Raw genomic sequence first — 23,497 nt, 5'->3', positions numbered from 1 at the left:
TGCCCTCACCGCCAAAGTCCCGCCTCTGCGGCCCCGGGCCCCGCCCCCGCGCGCCTGGATCCGCCTCTCCGCCCCCACCTTAGGCCCCGCCCTCGATCTGTCCGGTTCGGGTTTGCTTTGGACCTCCTGCCGGCAGGCCCCGCCCTCTGGCCGTTAGGTCCGCCCCGTGCTCGGGACCTCCCCCGCGCGCCCTCAGGTTCTCGTTCGCGCTCCACCTCGAGGCGTCAAGCCCCGCCCCCGCCCCAGCTCTCAGTTGCGGATTCGCTCTCCGCCTCCCAGTGTCGGGCCCCGCCCAGTAGCCGTTGGGCCCGCCCCCGCGCTCGGGCTCCGCCCCCGCGCGCCCTCGGGAGTCCCGGGGAGGCGTGGCCGCGTGGGCAGAGGCGTGGCCACGCGGTGCCGGCGGAGGCGCGGGCGGCGCGCCGGGACTTCGGCTTTGACACGGACCGCGAGCGGGAGTCCTGCTCCTGTGCTGGGATCTGACGCGCTCTGGTGGAGCTGGTGTCCGAGTTGGGCACAGGACTTTTGTTTTCTTCCTCCCCTGGATAAACGCAACCGCGGCGAGCCGAAAGTCCCGGTGCAGCCTCAGGTCTTGGTGCAGCCTCTGCCGCTGGATTTCGCCTCCGCCGCCGCTGCCGCCCGCGAACAGCCCTGCAGCTCCTGCCAGCTCGGGGAGGGCGACGCCGAGTTCCTCCCGCACCCCGATCCGGGACGCGCGGACCGCGGCGGCGTGGGCGCCCCGAGGCCCCGCTCACCCGCAGCCGCTGTCCAGGCTGAGTTCGGGATCCGGAGCCGCAGGTGGGAGAGGAACCGGGCGGCCGGGTGCTGGGGTCCACAGCCGCTTCCCGGGGGCCGCACTGGGTGGCATGGGCTAGGGGCTGGAGCTGAGGGTTGCTTGGGATCAGGATTGGGGAGGGGGCGCTGTCTACATTGTACGTGGGCGGGACAGGTGAGAGGCTGATGGGCTGGGATCTTTTCCTTCAGGAAGCGCCTCCTTATCCCGTTTAGACCCGTGTGTGGTGAAGACCAATGTCTCCACAGGCTCATCTTGTGGGTGTTCTCGGGAGCGCTCCGGTAACCACCAGCCTGGCCTCCAGGCTAAGACTCCAGTAGGGAGTGCTGATGAGAATGGAGGAGTCCTGTGGACATGTGTGTTTCATTTCCTTTGCAGGTGGCCTCGTGGAAGGTAATTTGGGACACTCCGGGCATGGGAGATTTGATGTTTGACAGCCTCCTCAGCCCCTGAGTAGGGCACCCTCCGTTTCTTGTGCCTGTAAGGTTTGCTGAGGTTCCCTCCCTAGCCAGAGGTCAGTGTGTAGGGATAGCGAGGCCTTCCCTCCTCACCTGCCATGGGGAGCACCCTGGGATGCCACCGCTCCATCCCCAGAGACCCCTCGGACCTGTCCCACAACCGCAAGTTCAGCGCAGCCTGCAACTTCAGCAACATACTGGTCAACCAGGAGCGGCTGAACATCAATACGGCCACGGAGGAGGAGCTGATGACCCTGCCTGGCGTGACGCGTGCTGTGGCCCGCAGCATCGTGGAGTACCGAGAGTACATCGGTGGCTTTAAGAAGGTGGAGGACCTGGCGCTGGTCAGTGGGGTGGGCGCCACCAAGCTGGAACAGGTCAAGTTTGAGATCTGTGTGAGCAGCAAGGGCAGCTCTGCACAACATTCTCCCAGCTCCCTGCGCCGGGACCTGCTGGCTGAGCAGCCCCACCACCTGGCCACGGGCGTGCCGCTCACCCCGCGGGTCAACATCAACACGGCCACACCGGCCCAACTCATGAGCGTGCGAGGCCTCACTGAAAAGATGGCGCTCAGCATCGTGGACTACCGCCGGGAGCACGGCCCCTTCCGCAGCGTGGAGGACCTGGTGAGAATGGACGGGATCAATGCCACCTTCCTGGACAGGATACGGCACCAGGTGTTCGCCGAGAGGTCCCGTCCACCGTCCACCCACACCAACGGAGGCCTGACCTTTACCGCCAAGCCGCACCCCAGCCCCACGTCGTTGAGCCTGCACAGTGAGGACTTGGACCTGCCGCCAGGAGGACCCACACAGATTATCTCCACGCGGCCCTCGGTGGAAGCCTTTGCGGGCGTGAGGGACGGCCGGCAGGTGCTGCGGCTGGCCACCTGGAACCTGCAGGGCTGCTCCGTGGAGAAGGCCAACAATCCCGGCGTGCGAGAGGTGGTGTGCATGACGCTCCTGGAGAACAGGTGAGGGCAGGCAGCACCGAGGGCAGCGGGGGTGAAGAGGGGCCTGGCGAGGCCTCCACTGTAGATGCAGATGAATGGGTGGAGGAGGGGCTGACAAGAACATGACATCAGCGTTGTCACCTGAGGCTGGACTCTTTCCTGCTCCAGAATTTTCTGAATACAGCCGTCAGGGCTGGTGGCCCACAGTCCTGAGTGTGGCATATCTCAGATGGATTTGTAGTTTGGGGGTTGGTTGGGGGAGCATTGTTGGGGTTACTGCTGTAGAGTATGTTGTTGGAGTCTCAGGATTTCACAAGCTTGGCACCACATTAGGCACCCAGAGCCTAGGGGCTGCTGTACCCATTCATCATGTGAGAAAGAAGTAATTGGATCTTTCTTATTATGGGGGAGGAAAAGATCACGTTTATTCCCTGGAATACACCCATTTGTGAGCACAGAATCATTGTGAAGCCCAGGTATTTGCAAATACACATGCTGCCTCTGTTTAACAAAATGCTGAGAATGAGTCACTCTTCACTCTTTTTCCATATTTAACCTGAAGTTGGTTTCAGTCCTATGACGGCCGCCCAGAATGTATCCTCTCCAGTCCCCTAGCCAGAAAAGGCCGAGTGGCCGTGGGTGACGATTGGCCAGATTTTCCCATTTGAATCTCTCCAAGAAAGTCAGCAGACAAGCTGTTATCGGAGTGTTTGCTGCTCTCTGGAGGGACTGCCGTTAACTTCCCGTGGAACAACGCAGTCCACCAAGGCGGCAGAACTCAGTGCTGTTAGCAACTCAGGAAGGGGAGGATGTGGGTGAGGATCATTTCCAGGGACCCTGGCCTTGTCCTGCCCATCAGCGCAGGTGCAGGATTTGTTCACCTGCTCCCTGGGTTGCTGGTGAGGCTTGGCGGTGCAGCCGCAACACAGCGGCATGAAGTGGACTCTTGGCGGGAAAGTGTACTGTGGCAAATCCCCAGGGTGATCAATGAAGAGCAACCCCCCAGAGCTTTCGTGGCGTGGTACCAGTGGCGCACATCCCTGGCCGGGGAGAGGGTCCGCATGCTGGGCAGAGGGCTGGGCTCTCATGTGCTCTTCCCACGCCATCATGTGCCCTGCTTTTGCACCCTGATGCGCTCCTATTGTAAAACCATGTTGTGTGCAGGTGAGAGCCAGACGCAAGCCTGGGAGATATTTGTGGGATGTCTGGATCCTAGTTCTTTTCAGCTGTCACAGCGTGGATGTCTGGATGGGGAAGTGGAGGGCAGGGGGAGCCACAACTCTGCAATTTCTTTCTTGGGTTTCTGTAGGGATCAGCCTGTGGGGGAAGGTGGGATGTGTACCAGGATCAGAGGTTTACCTGGTGGGAATGAGAGGCTCCATCTGTTTTCCCATCCACAGTTTCTGGACTGGCCACTGACTCAACAGTTCTGGGCTTCTGTGTTGTAGCAGCCTGCAGGTGGTTCTGATGCTCACTAAAATTGGAGGACCATTATACTACCTTGTACTACGTGCACTCAGCTCTGCTGCTGGGCTTCTCTTGAACACTGCTCCCCTCCTCCCTGACTACTCACTGGCTGTGCACTGGTCAGGTGTACTCTCCTCCTCCCTCTTTGGTTGCTGTCATCATCCCTCAGGTCATTCAACTCCAGGATGTTCTTGCTGGCCAGGGTATGCAGTAACTCCTCCAGCCTCCCAGGGTTCAGTGGTGGGGAGGGAGCATTGGCAGTTGGCTTTGGCCGTGGTTCCACACTGCAGCGTGGAGCTGGGCAGCAGGGCCACACTCAGGCCCGTCCAGCCTGGAGCTGCTGTGGTTTGGCCTGTTTTGTTTTTGCTGGGTTTTCTAAAAGGGATGGCAGTTTGCCTGTAGAGTGAGAATACAGGAAAACCTGACTCAAACCCAGTGGAGGATAGAGAAGGGTACCTGTGAGTAACAGGGAATTCTCACCCTTGGCTGCTGATGGTGGCTGGTGTGTTTGCAGTATCTCGTAAACAGGAACTAATAAGCTTAGGGCCTGATCCCTTGCAGAGCTGGGGTGGGTGCATTTGCCTATGGGCCTGTCCTAGGGCAGCAAAGGCTATCCTGGGATGGGTCACATGTTCTCCATGGCCGTGGTCTGCGTTCTCTGAGAGCTGTACACTCTCCTGGATTGGCAGCAACTCTGACAATCTAGTTGCTTCCTCTGTTAGGAGGAGGTGATACACTTGGCATAAACCAGAGTAAGCATGGGCCATTTTCCGACAGATTCTTGTTTCCATACAAGCGCTCCCTGACTTCAAGTGAGGCCTTCCCATATTCTGGGTTGCCACACGTTTGGTTTCCAGGGGGTAAATCACACTTGCTTGTTACTGATAAATGGTTCTCTAATTCTGATTGTGGTCACATTAAGTGATTGGTCTTTGTCATTTTGCAATCCTGCAGGTTTTTGCGAGCCTGCACTATGACTCTGCCTCTGGGTTTGCCCATGCTCTTTTGATCAAGGGCGCTTGCAAGATCACAAACTGATCAGTGTCTTAAACCCAAAGTAAGGGAATTTTAAAGAACCTCTTGGGGCAAGTTTTAAAAATATTTATTTTTTTTGAAAGTCATAGTTAGGGTGAAAGTAAGAGAGATCATCCATCTGGCAATTCACTCTCCAAACGGGGCTTGCAACAGTTGGAGCTTAACTGATCAGAAGCCAGGAGCTTCTAGGTCTCCCATGTGGGTTCAGGAGCCCAAACACTTGAGTCATCCGCCACTGCCTTCCCAGTTCATTAACAGGGGTCTGGATCCAACCTGGAACAGCCAGGACTCTTTTGCGACAGGAATATCTGGCTTTGCATTTTTCTTTGTGAGTTTGCTGTCTGGGTTGCCTTCTGAAGCTAAAGGTTCCTTCAATGGAGTGGGGCTCAGTCCTTCCTTGCCCTGAAGCACTGCTGCCTTGCGTGTGTGAAGCACAAGAAATTATGTTTTGTGCCTGAAGCTGGAGACTGTCAGCCCAAAGCCAGGTGATGAATGTCACAAGTGGCGCACAAGGATGCCATGCTGGTGGCTCTGCACTGACAGGCTCCATCAGTGTTTCATCACGTCTCAATCTCAGGCAGTGTTTGGCCTCATTCTGTGTTGATGGAGCAAGACTGAGTATGCTTGCAAACTTTGCCGACAGTCATGAAGATGGTTTCGTTTGTAGTTTTTATTTTTTGCTGAGGAGTCATTCTCTTTGGAAAAGTGCCTTTGCTTCCTAAAAGCATAAGTTCTAGGCGAGCTGACACAGATAATCTCCAGAAGAGGTAAAGAGATTTAACATCCCACTCACTCATTTTTTTTTTCTTCCTTCATGGTCTACATCAAAAGTAGATTCAAGTGTCAAAATCTTATGGTTTAAGTCTGATTTCTTGCCACCTCTGCAGTATCAAAGCATAAAGTGAATTAGTACCTGGCAACTTGCACTGGTTGTGAAAAGAGATTTCTGTTTATTGGACTTGACTAATGGGATCACTAGATGCAGCCATCTTTTCATTTGATTGATGTACTGAATGATGCCAGCTCTGCTCGTGCATAATTTAAATTTGGGGATCAGCATGGCCCTGTTATTGCACAGGGCTAATTTGCTGTGGGTCAGTGTGTATGGCTCAACACCAAATCCAGATTGGAGGATAAGGGACACAAATCACCAAGTGTGATCAATAACCGGGTATGTTTTTCAGTGTGAGTAGTGACTTGTCCTGGGGAGTGAAGGACATATAACATCTTGGGGAAAGTAGCCCATTTATCCTCTCGAAGTAGAAAATGCGACCTTCGTGTTGACAGCTGTGGAAGCTGAGGCCCAGTGAAAGCATGATGGCATTTTTGTGGCTTTTGGGAACATAGATGTTGACATCCTGGGATTTGAAGCCAGGCATTTGTCTGATATCAGAGCCAGGGCTAGGTGTGTCTGTTCCCAAGCTCTGTGTGCTTCCTCTGCCGCGGGCTCGCCCACGGCTTCCTTGCTGTCTGGGGTTGGCCTGGTTTTCAGTTCTTGGGGAGCAAGAGCACCTCACCTAGGCCCATGGGACGGTGGTCGCCTCTGGAGGCCTCTGCTGTCTTCCTGTTTTGTTCCTCCGAAGGTCTGGGATGTTGGCCAGAGGCAGAGCTCTGCCTAAGGCGTCAAGGCCTTGTTACCGGCTTTCCACTGGGAGTCCCTGACCTTGGGCTTGACTCCAAGGCAGGTTCCGGTTTTCAGAGCCAGGCAGCTCTGAGTTGCTTCCAGAGAAGAAGGTGAATGGCAGTCAGGCTGTCTAGATTCCTGCAGGAAGGCTGGGTGAGGACCAGTCTAGTATGGACCCAGCAAGGGAAAGGGGTCAGCTGTTGTTTTTCAAGGAAGTGGGAGCCTTTTGGTTCAAAATGTAAGGCTGTTTGAGGGTTTGATAGCATCAGTGCTCCCAAGAAATACCCCATTCTTTAGTGCTCATTCATTCATTCACTCATTCATTCATTCATTCACTCCATGGGCCATTTTTGGCTTCTTCATTGGTGGCAGGCTCTGGTGCCAAAGTGGGAAACAAAACCAAGCCCCTGCTCCTATGGAACATCCGTTCTAGGTGGAGCCAGGGAGGACACCACATAGACAAATAATTACAGGGAGTGATAGGTGTAGAATGGCAGGAGTGCACTGAAGATGAGTCTGTTGAGATAGATGGAGGTCAAGTAAAGCTGCAGCTGACTGCTGGCGCATGAAGAACCAGGCCTGGGGAAGTTAGGGAAGAGGGTGCCCCATGGTGGAACTGACAAGTACAGCGGTCCAAGAGTGCTGGTCCAGAGAAAAGGCAGGAATTCCAAGGGTGGCAGGTAGATGGAGCTGCACTTAGAGGTGAGACCAGATGGGGACTTTTATTTTAACAACATAAGGAGGCCACAGGGGCAGAAACAGAGGCTGATTAAACACCTCTTCCCAGATTGTTCTAGATGCTGGGGACTGTGTGTAGCAGGTCCTGGGACTTGAAGAACCTGTTGTCTGGTTTGCACTGGAAGGACAGTGATGGGAAATGGGGAGACAGGCAGAAAGCGGGAGACCTATTAGAAGTGCAGACTGGGGACAGAGTTGCCTCTGTCTTTAGAAAAGGATTAAGCAGGAGGATAGGCTCAGAAATTGCGGGGTGGTCTTTCCTGCCTCTGTGCTCTACCCACATGATGCAGCTGGCTGGCCTTGCCCTCTGCTGCTGCTGTTGCTGCACCCCAGACGGGTGTGGGCTCTTGGGGTCCATAGCAGGTGAAGTAAGAGGCTCTAGCCTGTCATCTATACAGGGGGCATGTACATATCGATGACATGTAGAGCAAGGGACATGCTTTCAGTCAGGAGATACTGATTTCAGTTCCATTCAGTGTTGACTGAGTATCCACCTTGTGCTTACAGCCTCCACCTTGCGGTCATAGGAAGTAGGCATTTGGCAGGTGCTTCCCAGGGTCATGCATGTAGCTTGTTAAGGGACCTGAGGACATAGGAATTTGGTGCCTGTCTGCTGGGCATGGCAAGTATGCAGCCACCGCAGCCTCAGAGACCTCCAGTGGTTGGCAGGGAGCTGATCTAGAAGGGATATTGGAGTCTGAGTGGAGAAGCGGTTGGGGCTGAAGCCACCGTGCATCCACACAGCTGAGGAATGGCTGGGCCAAGGAGTGGCTAGGCCAAGCTAAGCCCCAAATCTCCACACCCTTACCCCTTGGGTTTGTAATCTGAAACACTCAGATGGGAACATGGCAGCCTCCCACACAAGGTGCCTGAATCCAGTATCCAGACACCTTGCTGAGCAAGTGGCAAGGAGTATGTTATTCCTGGTATGCTATTTTTGTTTCAGAATTATCTTACCTTTCAGAAGACTTCATCTGAGAATTCTCTAATAATGATCTCTCCTGGTAACAAATAGAATGGTGCACCTCACTAACATTGGATTTGCTTGTTGCAGACTTCTGGTTTCTGCGTGCTAATGTACAACCAGGTGGAAATTCCACACCAGTGTCAACCCAGAAGGGACCAAAGGGTGCCCTGTTCTAGCTGGCAGGTTTCTAGTCCCCAGCCAATATGTAGGAATCTTAGTAGCATTACCTAACTGTTCCTTATGGCCTTTACCAGGCCTGGTTCTAGGCCACAGCTTTTACTGTAGTGTTTTGATTGACAGCTGTCGAATAGCTGAGCTGCAAGGGGTGGGGCGCTCTGGGGAGGTGTCCTCAACAATACACACTTCATTAGAAAGAGAAGTCTAAAAGCCACTTTCTGACCTCCTAGATAAACAGCAGTTTTCCCTACTGATGGTGGTTCTCTGATTCATGTTGATTTGTTGTTTCCAAAAAGCTTTTGCTTCCTGTGAATTCTGTTTTGGCTCATCCTTTACCTGATTTCGCTGTTAAACTGAACCTTCAACTGTTTTACCTAGAGGCTGCTGTAAACCCCTGAAGTGCAACACATCGCACGAGAATGCAGTTCTGGTTACTGCATTTCAGGTTGCGGGGTGTTGGGGCCTCCCGGGGAGTTGTAATCTTCTTTGTCTCCCCCATAAACTGGAGGGTGAGAAACTTGTGCCTAAAGCACAGTCTTTTAAAGACAGGAGTCTCAAGTGGATTTTAAAAATGTTTTTAAAAAGTGGTTTTTAAAAATGTTCTGATGCTCCATTTTGAGAAAACTTCTACAGAATGTATTTTCCATTAAGCAAATTCAAACTGATTTGCATTTTTAAGTTTTAATAAAACAGTATCTGTTGTTCTGAATGGGGAAATGAGGAGGCATCAAAATTGGGATGCCCATGAACTATGGATGATTGGCAATAGGCCTGGGACTTAACCACCTGTGGGCTTGTCGCACCTTCCTTTCCGGTAGGCGACATTCGCAGCTTTAAATAATTTATTGTTTTACTAGTCAGGTTTTTTTTTTTTAACTTTTAAAGATTTATTTATTTTAAAGACTTATTTATTGTTATTGGAAAGGCAAATTTATCAAGATCGTCCATCTGCTGGTTCACTCCCCCAGTGGCTGTAACAGCTGGAGCTGAGCTGATCCGAAGCCAGGAGCCAGGAGCTTCTTCTGCGTGTCCTTTCTGGGTTCAGAGTTCCAAGGCAATGGGCCATCTCCCTGCTTTCCCAGGCCACAAGCAGGGAGCTAGAAGGGAACTGGAACAGTCAGGACATGAACTGGTACCCATATGGCATCTCAGTGGTTACAGAGGGAAGATTAGTCAGTTGAAACATTATGCTGAGTCCAAGATTTATTTTTTTACTTGAAAAAATTACAGAGAGGAGGGTGGAATGGGAGAGAAATCTTCTATAGGCTGGTTCACTCTGCAAATGACCACAATGGCTAGAGCTGAACCAATCCGAAGCTGGGAACCGGGAGCTTCTAGGTCTCCTGCATGGGTACAGGAGCACGAGGCCTTGGACCATCTGCTGCTGCCTTCCCAGGCCATAAGCAGGGAGTTGGATCAGAAGTGAAGCACTGGGACTGGAACTAGCTCTCATATGAGTTGCTGGTACTACAGGCAGAGGATTAGCCACAGAGCGTGTCTTTTTTTTTTTTTTTTTCCAAGTGATTTTCAGTCTCTTTTAATAGAAGAATTCACTTTAAGCAGTAAAAGATTTTTTGTTCCTTCCCACACCTAATACTCAGAGTGGTTGGACTTCTCGTGTCCTCTAGTAGTAGGAATTGTATTAAGAGCAGAAACTATGGAAATTAATATGGGTCATTACTGGGCTCGAGGCCTGGCTGTTGAAGGGCTGGCCCAGGGAAGCTTGGGAGTCCTACCTAGGGTCGCACAGCTTGTCAGCTGTGGAGCTTGGCTCCTAGGCCAAGCAAGGAGACTCCACAGTCTCGGAAGTGCCTCAGAGTGCCATATGCTTTCTGCGTGTTTATATTCCATTCCTTACCCCAGCCTGCCTTCTAGACCCCACACTTTCCCAGCCAATTCAGTTGAGTTCCTGAGTCATGATCTCTCCTGAATAGGGTGTTAAGATTTCGTTTGCAATATGTGAGTGTGTGCATTTGTTCTAGTGTTTTTCCAAAGTGGAACAAGGACATTTGCAAAGCAGACTGGGTTCAGGGTAGCATATTTTTATGACTTTCCAGTCTCATGCAATTATCCTGCCCACACACGTTATGACAGCAGTTTCGTACACAGCTTACTTTTATAGAAGCTTTCCAAATATTCATCCACATTGTCTTAGAAATAACTGCTCTTGGGGCCAGCATGGGCAGGCTAATCCCCCACCTGCAGCACCAGCAGGCTATATGGCCATCAGTTTCTGTCCTGGCTGTTGCACTTCCAATCCTGCTCCCTGCATATGGCCTGGAAAAATAGCAGAGGATATAGCTTAAGTCCTTCAACCTCTGATCCTGCGTGGGAGGCCCAGCTGAAGCTCCCTGCTCCTAACTTCAGATTAGCTCAGCTCCAGCTGTTGCAGCCATCTGAGGAGTGAACCAACAGATGGCAGGTCTCTCTCTCATTTTCTCTGTAAATCTGCCTTTCAGATAAAAATAAATAGGTCTTCAAAAGAAAAAATAACTTTTTCTGCCCACATTTAAGCTTCATCAGTTGATGTTAAATTTTAGGAGGCCACAGTAACATAAACAGCAGTGAGGACTGGCATGAACAGTCTGGGACCTTCAAGGTTGACTTTCATTTGGCCCACAGTGTATCTACACATGTGATCTCAGGGCACCATGGCACTCCCAGGCTTTTTCTACAAGGGTTATAGTGTGCAGTTTGGCAGGTGCCTGGGGGAGAAATGCTTTAGGACTGTGTCCGTTGTGTGGTCTGTAGACGGATGTACTGTGTGTGTGTGTGTGTGTGTTACACACATGTGATAGTATAGCTGCAAGTTCTCACTGACCCACCTGAATCTCCTCTACATGATTGACTCCAAAAGTAACCAGTGAGAACAGTCAAACATTCACAGAAACCTTGCTCCAGTTCCTCCATCAAAACCTCTTGCAACTTTGGAGATAAAGGAGAAGTAGCAATGAGCTTTTTATTTTGACTGAATGCCCCTACCAGTCAGCATTTTCTTTTGTGACCTGGAAGAGCTGCTTGTGAAACTGAAAAGTAACTAAACTGGGAGGCATTTAAACAGGGACACTGGGCTAAATGGCTTATGAAATAGCTCTCCCAGTTCCTAAGTCAACATGGCCTTTTAACAATGTTCCAAATGAAGTTAGCTTTTAAAACAATGTTAATTACACATCCCCATGTAGGAAACAACATGCAAAGTACATGTAGGCTGAACTCAGCTAAGTGCCAGGCATGACTGCTTGGGGTTGTGTTTGCCATTTGCCTTGGGTGCATTTTGATGTTTCCCACACCTAGGATAAATACACAGCTACAGTCCTTCCTCAGCATCCATGGGAAAGTGGCTCCGGGATCCTTGTGGATTCCAAAATGAGAAGCAGCTCAAGTTTTTTACCAGAAGTGGCATTCTATTTGCAGAGCACCTGCACACATCCTCTTGTGTGCTTCTCGTCGTCTCTGGATTTAGTTACCAAATCCACGGGAAGTCAGTGTGCATAGTTACTATGCTGTGTTCTCTGGGAAATAATAACCAGGAAGAAAGTGGGTGCAGGATTGGTTTCAGAAGCAGCTGCTGGAGGCCAGTGGAGCCAGTGTCTACACTGCTCACCGGGGGTGATTCACTCCCGGAAGGCGGAAGCCTTGAGTACAGAGGGCTGGCCAAGATGGTCAGATACTGTTAGAGTTTCTGCTGAGAAGTCAAAGTTGTGTTTATCTTTGATACTTGGGGTGAATTTGTTTGAAGAGCATCTGGGAGGAAAAGAGGCTGATTCAGAATGTTACCAGTTACATTTGCTATGAAAATCAGGACTGCCTTGTCACCCATGGTGTGATACAGAAGTACACTGGATGGCTGGTGAGAAGCAGGACTGTGGGATCACCCCTGACCTCTGACCTCAAGGACACCATGTCCATCAGATAGCTGTGACATTTGGAGTTGTTGATTCTGCTGGGAGCGGTGGTACATTTTAACCATGTGTGTTTATTTCTTCCAAGTCATAAATGTTCCTCAATTTCCTGGACATAGCTACTGTTTTGAATCCTATGGAGGAAGAGTAATTGCTCCTCTAGGTTAGATGCGTTGCTCTCTGCCGAGGCCGCCATACCGGAAGAGCACAGGCTGGATGGGAAATGTGTGGTTTCAGGCTTCACCAGGCTGAACGGGGGAAGTCAGCGTGTGAGCAGGGTGAGTTTCTGAGCCTGCTCTCCAGGCCTTCTCCGGGCCCTCAGCCCACATGAGCTGTCTACATGTGGTCCACTGAACCTGTGTGCAGCAAATTGCCTCTTCTTCTGACACCAGTTGTAATGGCCCCATTTTACTTCAGTTACCACTTTAAGACCTGAGATCCAAATAACAGCCACATTTTTTTTAAGCTTTATTTATTTTTCTTTTGAAAGAATTACAGGTAAAGAGGGGCAGAGAAAGGGAAGAAGCAAAGGAAGAAATAAGGGAGGGGGACTAGGAAGGAGGGAGAGTGAGAGCAAGAGCTAGAGGAAGTTAATGACCATCTTCCATCTGCTGGTTTAGTCCTCAGGTGGCTGCAGTGGCCAGCTAGCAGCCAGGCACCAGGTGCCAGGAGCTTCATCCAAGCACTTGGGTCATCTTGCACTGCTTTTTTCCAGGCCCTTAGCAGGGAGCTGGATTGGAAGTGGAGCAGCCGGGACACACACTGGTGTCTTTGTGCAATGCTGACCTTGCAGATGGTGTCTTTAGTAGCTATACCACAACGGCAGTCCTGATAGAGCCACATTCTCAGATACTTTGGTTTAGAATCTCCACCTGGAGGTTTCTGGGGAACACCATTCAGCTCATAATGGGGTGATTTAGCGGACATTTCCCTCGTGTCTGTCTGTGAAGCGCGTGTTCTTCCTTTCTGGAGAGGTGATGGTCTCAGGGTCCCTGTATCACAGTTTAAACTAGGGAGAACTGTGTGCTGGTTCCTTGACTGACAGCACTCCCTCTGGGCATGGCCCCAGGCTGTAATGGCTACAGTCTGTGTGCTTTGCAGGTCCCCACCTGAGGCATGCTTGGATTTTCTTATGCAGCCACTGTGATGACCACTCCACCCCTCCTCCGCCATTCCCCCCCATCCTTCCCCCGCCCTTGCTATCCTCCCCCCCCCACCCCCCCCAGCCATTCCCCCTACCCTCACCCCAGGGAGCAACCTCCAGTTTGCTAAGTCCCTGGCTTGTGCTAGCTTGTTCTGGCTACAGGTAATATTGACACATGGGTTTGCCAAAGCCCAGATTCCGTTCTCAGGTCGGGATGTAGGACCTGTCCACTGCTGGGGATGCAGCACCTTTCAGAAGAGCTGTGCAAAGATGAACATTGGAGCAGCTGCTGGGGTGTCAGCTCCAGGTGGGCTCTCCCCAGCCACGAGTGCCCCCGTCACATGTGTCTCCTCTGCCATAGCCACCACTCAGGAGTGGCTGTGTATTCATGCTACCTGCCTTCCTGGATCAAGGGTTCCTAAGGGCGGAGGCATCATCTCTACACAGCAGCACTCAGGAACTTGTGTGGAGAATAAATGACTGCTCATGTTTACTGAAGTTTTGTTTTGCCCCAAGTTGCAGTTGCTAAGCCTTTCATATTTTTTTTTTTAACTAATTCCTCACACCACACTGGGTGGCAGGATGGGTAAAGTCTGTCCACTTTATATTTCAGAAATTTATCTTGTAGAAGTTGAGAAAACTTGCATGGAGTCATGTGGGTGGTGATTGTAGAGCAGAGACTGGCAGCCAGGTCCTATGACCCAGAGCCTGAGGGCTTTCTAATTTGGCATTAGTGTGTCCAGACTGGAGAGGGGCCAGGAGGTAAGATGGGGCCCAGCTGCTCCCTAGCCTTTCTGTACCTGGAAAGCATAAGAAAAGCAAAACTCCAGGCTCATCTTGAGGTCTCTGCCCTCACGTGGCTGTTAGCCTTCACTTGAGCTAATCATTCCATCTTCTCCAGCGAAGTAAGGAATGATGGGCTGCGTATGTGTAAATCAACGTAGAATTTCCATGCTGTTAGGTTCGCCAACATCAGGGGAAAAAAAGCCTCAGTCAACTGTTGAAACGGGGCCTTTATTGGGGAGAAATCCATCCTCGGGTCTTTCCTCCACTGTAGCAGAGAGGCAGAGAGAAATCAGGCAGCCGGGGACGATAAGGCGTGAGTGAAAAAGGCGCGCAGAGCAGTGTGCAGGAGGCCTTTATATCCCTCCTGACATGGAAGCCAGAGCTGGTGTCGCTATGGTTCTTATTAGGAAAAAAGAGTGCCATTCTGAGGCCGTCATTGGTTCGCCAGGGCTCCGCTGTGTCCTGGTGACCTGCTGGACCTGTGCTGCCTCTTCCTGATCCAGCTAGAGGTCCTTGTGCATGGGGCCGGCGCAAACTCCACCCACCTCTGTAACCTCAGAAACCTTCATGCGCCATCCAGTTCACCCCACCCCAAAGGCGTGACATTCTGAGATTTTTGGTGTTTTCACAAAATTGTGTAAACATTACCGTTGTATAATTCCAGAGCATTTTTTTCTAATGTAAAATCTTCTATTAGCAGTCATTTCCCAGGCAACCAGCAATCTGATTTCTGTCTGTGGATTGGCCATTACACCGTCACATACGTGTTCCTGGATGTCACATATGTATGACACATGTCCTTTGGTGTCTGACTTCTTGCATTTAGCATGTTCATTCATGCTATAGCGTGTGTCTGGTTCTCTCCTGGGAGCTGAATACTATTCCACTGTATGGATGCGTCATTGTGTTCATTGTCCACTCGTGAATGAGTGTTTGGGTTGTTTCTGGTGTTAGGCAGAGCTGTGAACATCTGTATATGGATTTTGTTACCAGACATAGCTGGCTCTTTCCTTTGGGTGCGCACCCCGGGAGTGGAGCAGCTGGATCGTGTGGTATATCCAAGCCAACATTCGAAGGAACTGCCTGACTATTTTCCAGAGTGGCTAAATAAAACATTTCACATTCCCACCAGATGTATAGGAAGGATCCTGGTTTTCCATGTTGTTGTCAACAGTTCTTACTGTGATGTGGCTTCTGATTAAGGCCTTGATTTGTATTTCCCTAATGACTAATGGTGTCTAGCATCCTTTCCTGTGTTTACTGGCCGTTTGTATATCACCTCAGGAGAGCTGTGCATTCAGGTCGGAGTGGCTTGTTTTCAGACCTGCTTCCATGCTGATCCAGATCACCGACTCTGTTCCCTGCTTCTTCCCCCTCTTGTTGTTGAGTCCTTGTATCAGGACAGAACTAGGAATAATTGCCTTGTAACAGGTAAGAGTGTCCACTATCCTAAAGAAGCAAGTCCTCTCCACCCCATCTGGAAAGGAACCTGTAAACTCTGTGTCTCTGGCTGGAGCTCGGAACTGGGCATGAACGGTGTCCTTGGGAAGTGAGCGGTGTGCCCTGAGTCTCACTTTTAAGTTGTATGTTTTGGATGGGCATACAACACTTCCCGTCTAAAGCCAACATGTATCCCACAACGTGCTAGAGTGTGCAACAAGGACAAGTTTTATCACTGAATCTGTAAGCCACAGGTCCCTGGGCTAGAGAAGAAGGACCCTGCCCGAGCCCCGCGCACAGATGGAATTGCAGTTACAGCATTAGTTTCCCAGCTCTTTGGAAACTCCACTAAGGAGAGATGAGTCATGGCACCCTTCCCTTGTGGCTCTTGTCATCCAGTCTGTGCCTCTTCCCTTTAGCTTGATTTTTAAAAAAAGATTTATTTTTATTTTTACTGGAAAGTCAGATATACACAGAGGAGGAGAGACAGAGAGGAAGATCTTTCATCTATTGATATATTCCCCAAGTGGCCACAATGGCCAAAGCTGTGCTGATTCGAAGCCAGGAACCTCTTCCAAGTATCCCATGCAGGTGCAGGGTCCTAAAGGCTTGGGCTGTTCTCAACTGCTTTCCCAGGCCACAAGCAGGGAGCTGGAAGGGAAGTGGAACTGTTGGGATTAGAACCAACACTCATGTGGGATCCTGGTGCTTTCAAGATGAGGACTTTAGCTGCTAGGCTATTGTGCAGGGCCCTAGTTTCATTTTTGAAATGCATTCATTTCTTAATCTCTCTCCCATGGACTTTAAGTATACAGTATTACATATTCCCATGTGCATTTTCTTGGATGTCATAATGTTTTTTGTTCTAAAAAAAAAAAATCTACACACTTAAAAATAAGTTCTTGAGGTTGACAGTTAGCTTGGGCCTCTGAAAGCTGCTCAGTCACTCTCTGTGCGCCCGCCAGCTTACTCCTCCGCGTGCTTCCCACCCCGGTGAAGGAACCCCATTGTGAAGACACTCCATTGCAGTGTGTCTTTCTCACTGCAGTGCTCCTCCTCGGTTTATGGTACCTGCTTTAAGTCTTAGTCTGTGTTCTAATTCTAACGAGCAGAAACTTGTTTGGCTTCCCAGTCTGGAGGCCAGGTTTCTGGATAGGGTCTTCATGCTGCGCCATCCTACAGTGGAAGACAGAGGGCAGGAAGGCAGCAAACTTGCTTTGATAGCAACTTGATCTTGCAGTGACTTATCCACTCCCTTGACCAGGACGTTGAGCCATTCAGGAATTCAGAACCCATGTCACCTAATCACTTCTCGGGCCCCAGCTCCCTGCACTGTTGCCTGGAGGTGAAGTTTCCAACACATGAACTGTAGGGGACACAGTCAAACCATGACACTTTTTCTGTCATGCACGCTTATTTCCCTGTTAGATTCAAAAGTAGCCGGTCAGCACGCCTCCTCCGAGTTTCTCATTTGTAAATTGACAATCTCACTTTAGTCTCTTTCCAACTTGTAGGCTCACCCTGAATTAATTTTAGTCTATTCTGCCTTTCTGCATGCTTCATCTATTTTGCGTATAAATCAGTGTTTTAAAAATTTGTATTTGTTTATTTGAAAAGCCGAAAGAGAGAGAGCAGGAGAGCACTTTAATCCATTGATTCACTCCCCAGACGTGTGCAACAGCCGGTGTTCGGCCAGGCCAAAGCCGTGAGCCTGCATCTCCCTTGGGAATGACAAGATCCCAACCACCTGCTTTCTCCCAGAGTGAATGTTAACAGGAATCTGGAGTCAGGAATGAAGCCTGGCCTTGAGTCCGGGCCTTCTAATACAGATTCAGATGTCCCAGATGGTGCCTTAGCTGCTATGCTATATGCTGCCCTTGCATCAATCAGTTCTTTGGCTTTATTCCAAATCTCAGGTTGTCCAGGTATGTTCTTGCATGAGTAGATCCATAGAAATGAATGGACACAGAAGATAACAAACACATTATCAATAGCTTGAAACAAGCCAAAAACATAAAGAATGACTCTGAATTCTAAATATTTAAATTTAAGACTGATGTTATTTGTGAAAAACAACTCGCAGTCAGACTTTATTGTTAGAAGAAATGTAAGATCAAAGACCTTGAAATTATCGCTTATAGTTCAGACATCATTGATTGAGTCTCGTGTGTGAATCTTCTTTGCTTCTCACATTGTTTCATAGGTGTCTGACCACAGCCATATATTTCTACGTGTCTCCACCCACAGAGTGTCTGGCTGTGTGTGAGCTATAAATACGCCTGTATCATTTTAAATAGCCCTGTATCTGTACTGTTAATTACGTCTTTGCTTCTGCTTTCTTAGTGAGTGGAAGAGACCTACCTGATTGTGGTGGCCATGCAGTGCCTGTAACCAATTATTTGTAAGCTCTTCTCTGTAGTTAGCTGCAGCCCATCCCAGCGGTCCCTGGCTGCTGATTTAATTCAGAAGCAGTCCCTGATGAACATTAGAAATTTCTCTTTCTTTGACCAGGCTTTTGAATGTCCTGGTGACTGTTTCTGTCAATTCCAGGCACCGCCATGACTCTGATCTTTTGGCTAAATTCAGAAGATTTTTTGTTTGATCTGAAGTGGCCAACTATGGGCTTTTACTTTCTGTGTTAAGTGTTTAAAGCACAGGTGGAAGTCGTAGGTTTTCTCTTTTTCCCTCTTGTCAATGCATTTGGCTTCCTTGGGGCCTCAGTGGCCTTCAATCCCATGGTCACTCTTTCAGATCCCTTGCTGTGCTTGGTAAATTCTCTTCCTGATGAGACGCCCCGGGAGCAGGATCCACTGACCCCTGAGTAAGCCACACTTCTCAGGACCCCCATCCTAGCATCCTTTGCAGTGAGAGCCTCAGTTTTGCAGGTACGAGCTTCCATCCTGATCTCTCATTGACCACCAGAGTACAGGAACTGTGAAGAACTCAAGATCTGGCTGTGGGGATGGTTTACAGAGGATTGAATGCTTGGGAAGACACGGCCTGTGTGGCTGTCGGGGTGCCCAGGGCCAGGCTGTCAGATGCAGAGGGAGACTGTGGTCCTAGGTCCCTGACCTGGCCAGTGCTGGGGCATGCTTGCCTCTTGATTGTCCATTCCTCTCCTTCACATACTTTAGATGACATACTTTTTCTGCTGTAGTCAACAGGTGTGGTTTCTGGGTCTCACAGTTAAGACCTCTGAGTGATACACCCTGTTCCACTGGCTCTGGACCAGCGGCTTTCAAAGTCTTGTTAACTTTTTCTTAAATGTAATCTAACAGGAAAGCACAGCACTTAGAGTTGATAGGCAGGGTGCTGCTCTGGGGGAGGCCACAAGGGGCCTGGCTGGGACAGCACAGTGGGAGGACTCTTCATGGTTCTGGATTGGTGGGTGACTGCCCTGCTGCTGCTGTCCGCTGGGCCTGTTGTCTGCTGGGTGGGTGCTGTATAAACAGCCTGGCAGTGTTTGCTTCTGGTCTTCCAGCGGTTTATGTCTTTGGGGCCTTCTGGGTGCTGCTGTTTTCTCTATGTCCCTGTCTCTTCTCTGTCCTCCAGTTGTCTGCCAGGTCAGAGGGTGTGTTCCTTCCTGTATCTAGGCTTTGCAGAGCGTAGATGTGGGTCTCAGGGATTATTTGGCCCTCAGAGGTTTCTTTAAGATGTAGACTCGGTTTTAAGAAGAAAATCCCCTTCGTGGCATGCTGCTCAGTAGGGCTGCCCTTGGCTCTCAGGTGTGTTCCAGACAGGGGCTCTGCCCTGGCCCTTTGGACTTTTTTTCTGCTGGAGTCCTGCAGGTTCACACTTTGGCCAGGTGGTTCTTGGTGATGAGAACTGGCTGGTGTGGTAAAATGCCTAGTCGATCCCTGCCTGCCACTCGCCAGGTGCCACCAGGCTCCTTGCTCCTAGGGCAACGCTACCACATCCCCCAGACACTGCCAGGTAACTGCCCCTTGGTTGACAGTCGCTGCCCCAAAGCCATTTCAAAGGTACAGAGAGCTACACAACTACTGTAGGGACCATCACTCGGCTCCACTGAGTTTCCTTTGGTTGCAAGAGAAACAGGGGCGCAGAGGCTTTGGCCAGAGAGGAAGGTGGTGAGGCTGGGGCAGGGACAGTGATGGGTGTGTGCGGGTGCAGAGACAGGCATGGAGTGGTGGTATGGGTGGAGCTGCTGCAGAAGTGAGGCCTGGGGAGCCTGCAGCTGCCCTCGCCCCTGTCTGGGACTTACTGAGTGAAAGAGGAACTTAGGAGCTACAAAGGGATCCTCCCCCACTGCTGGCTGGGGTGATAGTGGGGTGGGGGCAGGGGAGGGCAGAGAATCCTACCTCCTGAAGAAGGTACAGCCAGGACTTTCTGTGGTCGCGATGGAGGTGGCCATGGCACTGGGTGGACAGCAGATCGGAAGCTGCCTGAAGGTGGTCCTGTCCCACTCACTTCTGGCAAAGAGCAACCTTTTGGAAGGACAAGAAGGGGCTGGGTTGCTTGTCCCTGTGCCTCGTGGAAGAGCAAGGTCACACAGGAGCCCAACAGAGGCAACACATTCTCTTAGGCGCCGGGTTTCTAGGGAACATGGTTACCGATGAGGTGCACCGAGCCACCACAGACGCAGTTGTGTGCACGCAGCTGAAGCTCTGAGAGGGTTTGAGATACACAGGAATTCCGGCTTGTATTCCTTTAGGAGGGATCGGAAGTTTTCGTTGGTAGTGGCCTGCATATAAAACAAAAGCTTAGTTGCCAAATGGTGGTGTTGCATGTGGAGAAACATTTGAGTTTAAAAATACACTGTTTCTGATATGAGACCATGCTTACTTGCTGTGTATTTGTCCTTCTTATAAACAGGCCCCTAAATAAACTGCTAATGCCAGAAACCAGAATACACCACTTTCAGTGAAGAGAAAGAGGTGGGAGGAAAGTGGCATATGGCATCAAGTTGTCCAAGCTAAAAATAAACTGCTTGGTTCTTCTCTCAAGTAGCTGTGAGGCACTTGGGATGTCTTCAGTGTAAGGAAAAATAATAAATCCAAACAGGATTAAATGCATTTTGCCTTAAAATGCCACCATGTTAAAGCAAATCAATGGCTGGGGCCAGAGGTGGGAATGGCCGATGGACGTGGGAAAGCTTTGGGGTGATGGAAAAGCTCTAAGGTTGGATTGTGGCAATGGCTGTATCCTCACTACACATCCCTGAGCAGTGTGCTTTCACGGTGTGCGCCATGTAAGGTTTTTTTGTCTTTGTTTTCTTGCCAAAGTAAAGATTATTGCTGTGTGTCTTAAAGCACACCTTATTTGCCTTGGAAAGTTTTATCTCAATTTACTAAATCTTTTTACAAGTGCCTGACTTATGGCAATTTTTTGAAGCCTTCCGGGCCTTGCTTCTTTTCTGGAGGAAGGAGGGTGGGGGTGACAGCACACTCTCCTGGCTGTGACACAGGTTAGTGGCTTAGAAAAAGTAAGCTGCTCCTGCTTCCTGTTTACACTGCCACTATCATGTAGTCCTTATATTTATTTAGTTTTTTTAAAGATTTATTTATTTTTGTTGGAAAGGTGGATTTACAAAGAGAAGGAGAGACACAGAGAGATTTTTTTATCTACTGGTTCACTGGCCAGGTGACCGCAACAGTGAAGTTGGTCTGAAGCGGGGAGCCAGGAGTTTCCTTTGGATCTCTCACCTGGGTGCAGGGTCCCAATAAGTTGAACTATTCTCCTGCTTTCCAGGCCAAAAGCAGGGAGCTGGACCGGAAGTAGAGCAGCCAGGACTAGAACCAGCAAACCATATGGGATACTAACGGTGCAGATGGAGGATTAGTGTGCTGTGCTGCCACCACGTTGGTTCCTTGCTATCCTTATCCACTGCTGTGTGTGTTCTCTTTTCTCTCCTGGACCCAAGTCTTGGCTCTCTGACCTTGGCTCAGGGATGAGCCCCTTCTCTCCATGCACTGCCACCAGAGTGGGTCTTCCCACTGCTTTTGGTGGTTGCCCTTCTCTTTAGGTGAGCTCAGAACCCTCCCAAGCTGACCAGGAGTCTCTTCTTCCACATGTGCGCCCCCCTTCTTGTTCCTTTTTTCTAGCCTCCCCAGCTCCCAGCGAGAAATTCTCCCAGTTCCCTGTTCCAGCTTTGCCTGCTGTGGTCTGTACTTGCCTGCCCACCCCATCCCTGCTCTTGCCCCAGGCACCAGCCTTGGGGAGGCACCTGGAGAAGATGCCTGCTTGGCCTCAGTTTTGTGTCCCACACCGTTGTTGCTGCGTAGGGATGCAGCATGGGGTATGTTGCTGTCGTGTTCTGGGCTGTTGTCCCTTGCAGATGACCATAGCCCTGGACTGACCCAGGTCTCTCAGGTGATGTCTTCTGCTGGTTGTCCCAGGGAGATGCCTCAAGAGCCTGTTCTGTTCATTCAGGAGCCTTCAGTCTAGAACCCTTTCTCTCATAGGGCCTTTGCTCCAAGGGGGAAACTGTTCTAGCTGCCTGGAACGGTGATGATGGCCTTTGCGTGCCAGGGTGGCATTTTTCTAAGGGGAATGTCCTTTCTCCACTCAGCCTGCACTCTTACAGCCCTCCAGTGGGAGAGCTGTCTTGGCATAGAGAGAGAAATAGTCAGGAAACATCTGTTAACCTGAAAGCCAGGGTTTTCTCATGGAGATTTATTTTAATTTCTCATGTATGTATTTTTAAAATGCACATGAATGAAACAGTGCTCTAATTGTCATCCAAGGGCTGCAGTGGGTTAACTCTTTGCTTCCCGGTCTCCCACCATTGCTAGCCCAAGAGTGACAGGCGTGGGGAGGTGGGGAGAGTGGGGGAGTGGAGGGAATGGGTCCTGAGCTTCCACAAAGGTGTTCTTTTATGTCCTCTTCTGTACATTGGTTTAGCTGTGTTTTAAAACGCGTGTGATTTAGCCTGTACATGTAGTGATGCCCAAGCGCTGTGTGGGTAACTGAGTTTTAGTGATGCATTCTCCGAGTGCAGATGCATGGTAATGGTTCCATAGCTGCTCATCCATCTGCAGGGGCCAGCAGGCTTTAGGAAGCAGCCGCAGCTCCTCTTCAAAGGACACTTTAGGTGAGGCTGCAGTGGGCACTGCACACCCACAGATGAAAGTGGAGTGAGCCAGTAATGCCCACCCTGTCTGTGAAGCAGTTACGGGACGAGCCTATGGTGGGGGGCACCTACTGGAGAAGTCCCTCTGCTAGCTGTGAGGGGCCCGTCATGGGTTCTCCCCAGAGCTTTGGGGCTAACTCAGAGATCAGCAGGCCAGTGAGCTAGAAGCTAAGAACATGAGGATCCACAGGCCTAACTCAGGGCACATCTTGCTCTGGCTACTTTAAACTAGCAGATTTAACTAGAAACTTCTTCCCAGGATGGACTGGTGGCACAGCAGCTAAGATGCTGTTGGGACATTGGCATCCTATATCCAAGTTCCCAAGGCCCAGCTTGGCTCTCAATTCCAGATCCCTGCTCATAAGCCATCTTGGCAGGCAGCAGGTGATGGCTCAAGTCCTTGGGTTTTTGCTACCTATGTGAGACGCCCAGACTGAATTACTGGTTCCCAGATTTAGCCTGGCCCAGCCTGTGCTGTTGGGAAGTAAACCAGCAGAAGGGAGAGCTCATTGGGTCTGTGTCAGATTCTTTTTTCTCTTAGTCACCAGCCACTCCCTGGTGAATGTGGGTGAATGAGGAAATGAAAGCTCTGAGAGATAACTATGGCAGCAGATTTAGGGATGTCCTGACTTTGGGGGCCCCCCAGATCTCAGTGCCACAGAACAGCAGATTCCACAGCACTCCAGCAAGACTGCATTTCCACGGAACTGTTCAGTGCGTGTATTTTTGTATCTCACATGCCTATCTATTCTCTCTCCAGCACCTAAACTTCAGTGTGAGCAAGGAAGAGCAGGGCAGAGAGACAGGAGCAGTCCTGCTTTGCCTGTGACTCCTCTTCTGATACTCCCAACCTCCCCTCTGCCCAACTGAGGGTTTTTCCTGTCTGCGTTCTCGTCTCTTACCTTTCTCATCACTGAGTGTGGCAGA

The 23,497-nt window shown here is 50.4% G+C and overlaps 1 protein-coding gene across 1 annotated transcript in view; it reads left to right on the top strand.

Moving 5' to 3' along the window:
* The first annotated feature begins 438 nt into the window (after positions 1-438).
* EEPD1 (endonuclease/exonuclease/phosphatase family domain containing 1) overlaps positions 439-23,497 on the top strand; it is an 88,662-nt gene continuing 65,603 nt past the window's right edge. Inside the window, exons 1-2 of the mRNA XM_040964578.1 lie at positions 439-795; positions 1,169-2,221. Coding sequence (XP_040820512.1) covers positions 1,347-2,221 — 875 coding nt within the window. The 5' untranslated portion in view covers positions 439-795; positions 1,169-1,346. The remainder of the gene's footprint in view (positions 796-1,168; positions 2,222-23,497) is intronic.

The sequence above is a fragment of the Ochotona curzoniae genome, unplaced genomic scaffold (assembly GCF_017591425.1).
Source record: "Ochotona curzoniae isolate NIBS_2020 unplaced genomic scaffold, NIBS_Ocur_1.0 scaffold_3835, whole genome shotgun sequence".
NCBI classification, from domain to species: Eukaryota; Metazoa; Chordata; class Mammalia; order Lagomorpha; family Ochotonidae; genus Ochotona; species Ochotona curzoniae.
The sequence above is the reverse complement of the archived record's forward strand: the minus strand, read 5'-3'. Positions and strand labels throughout refer to the sequence as shown.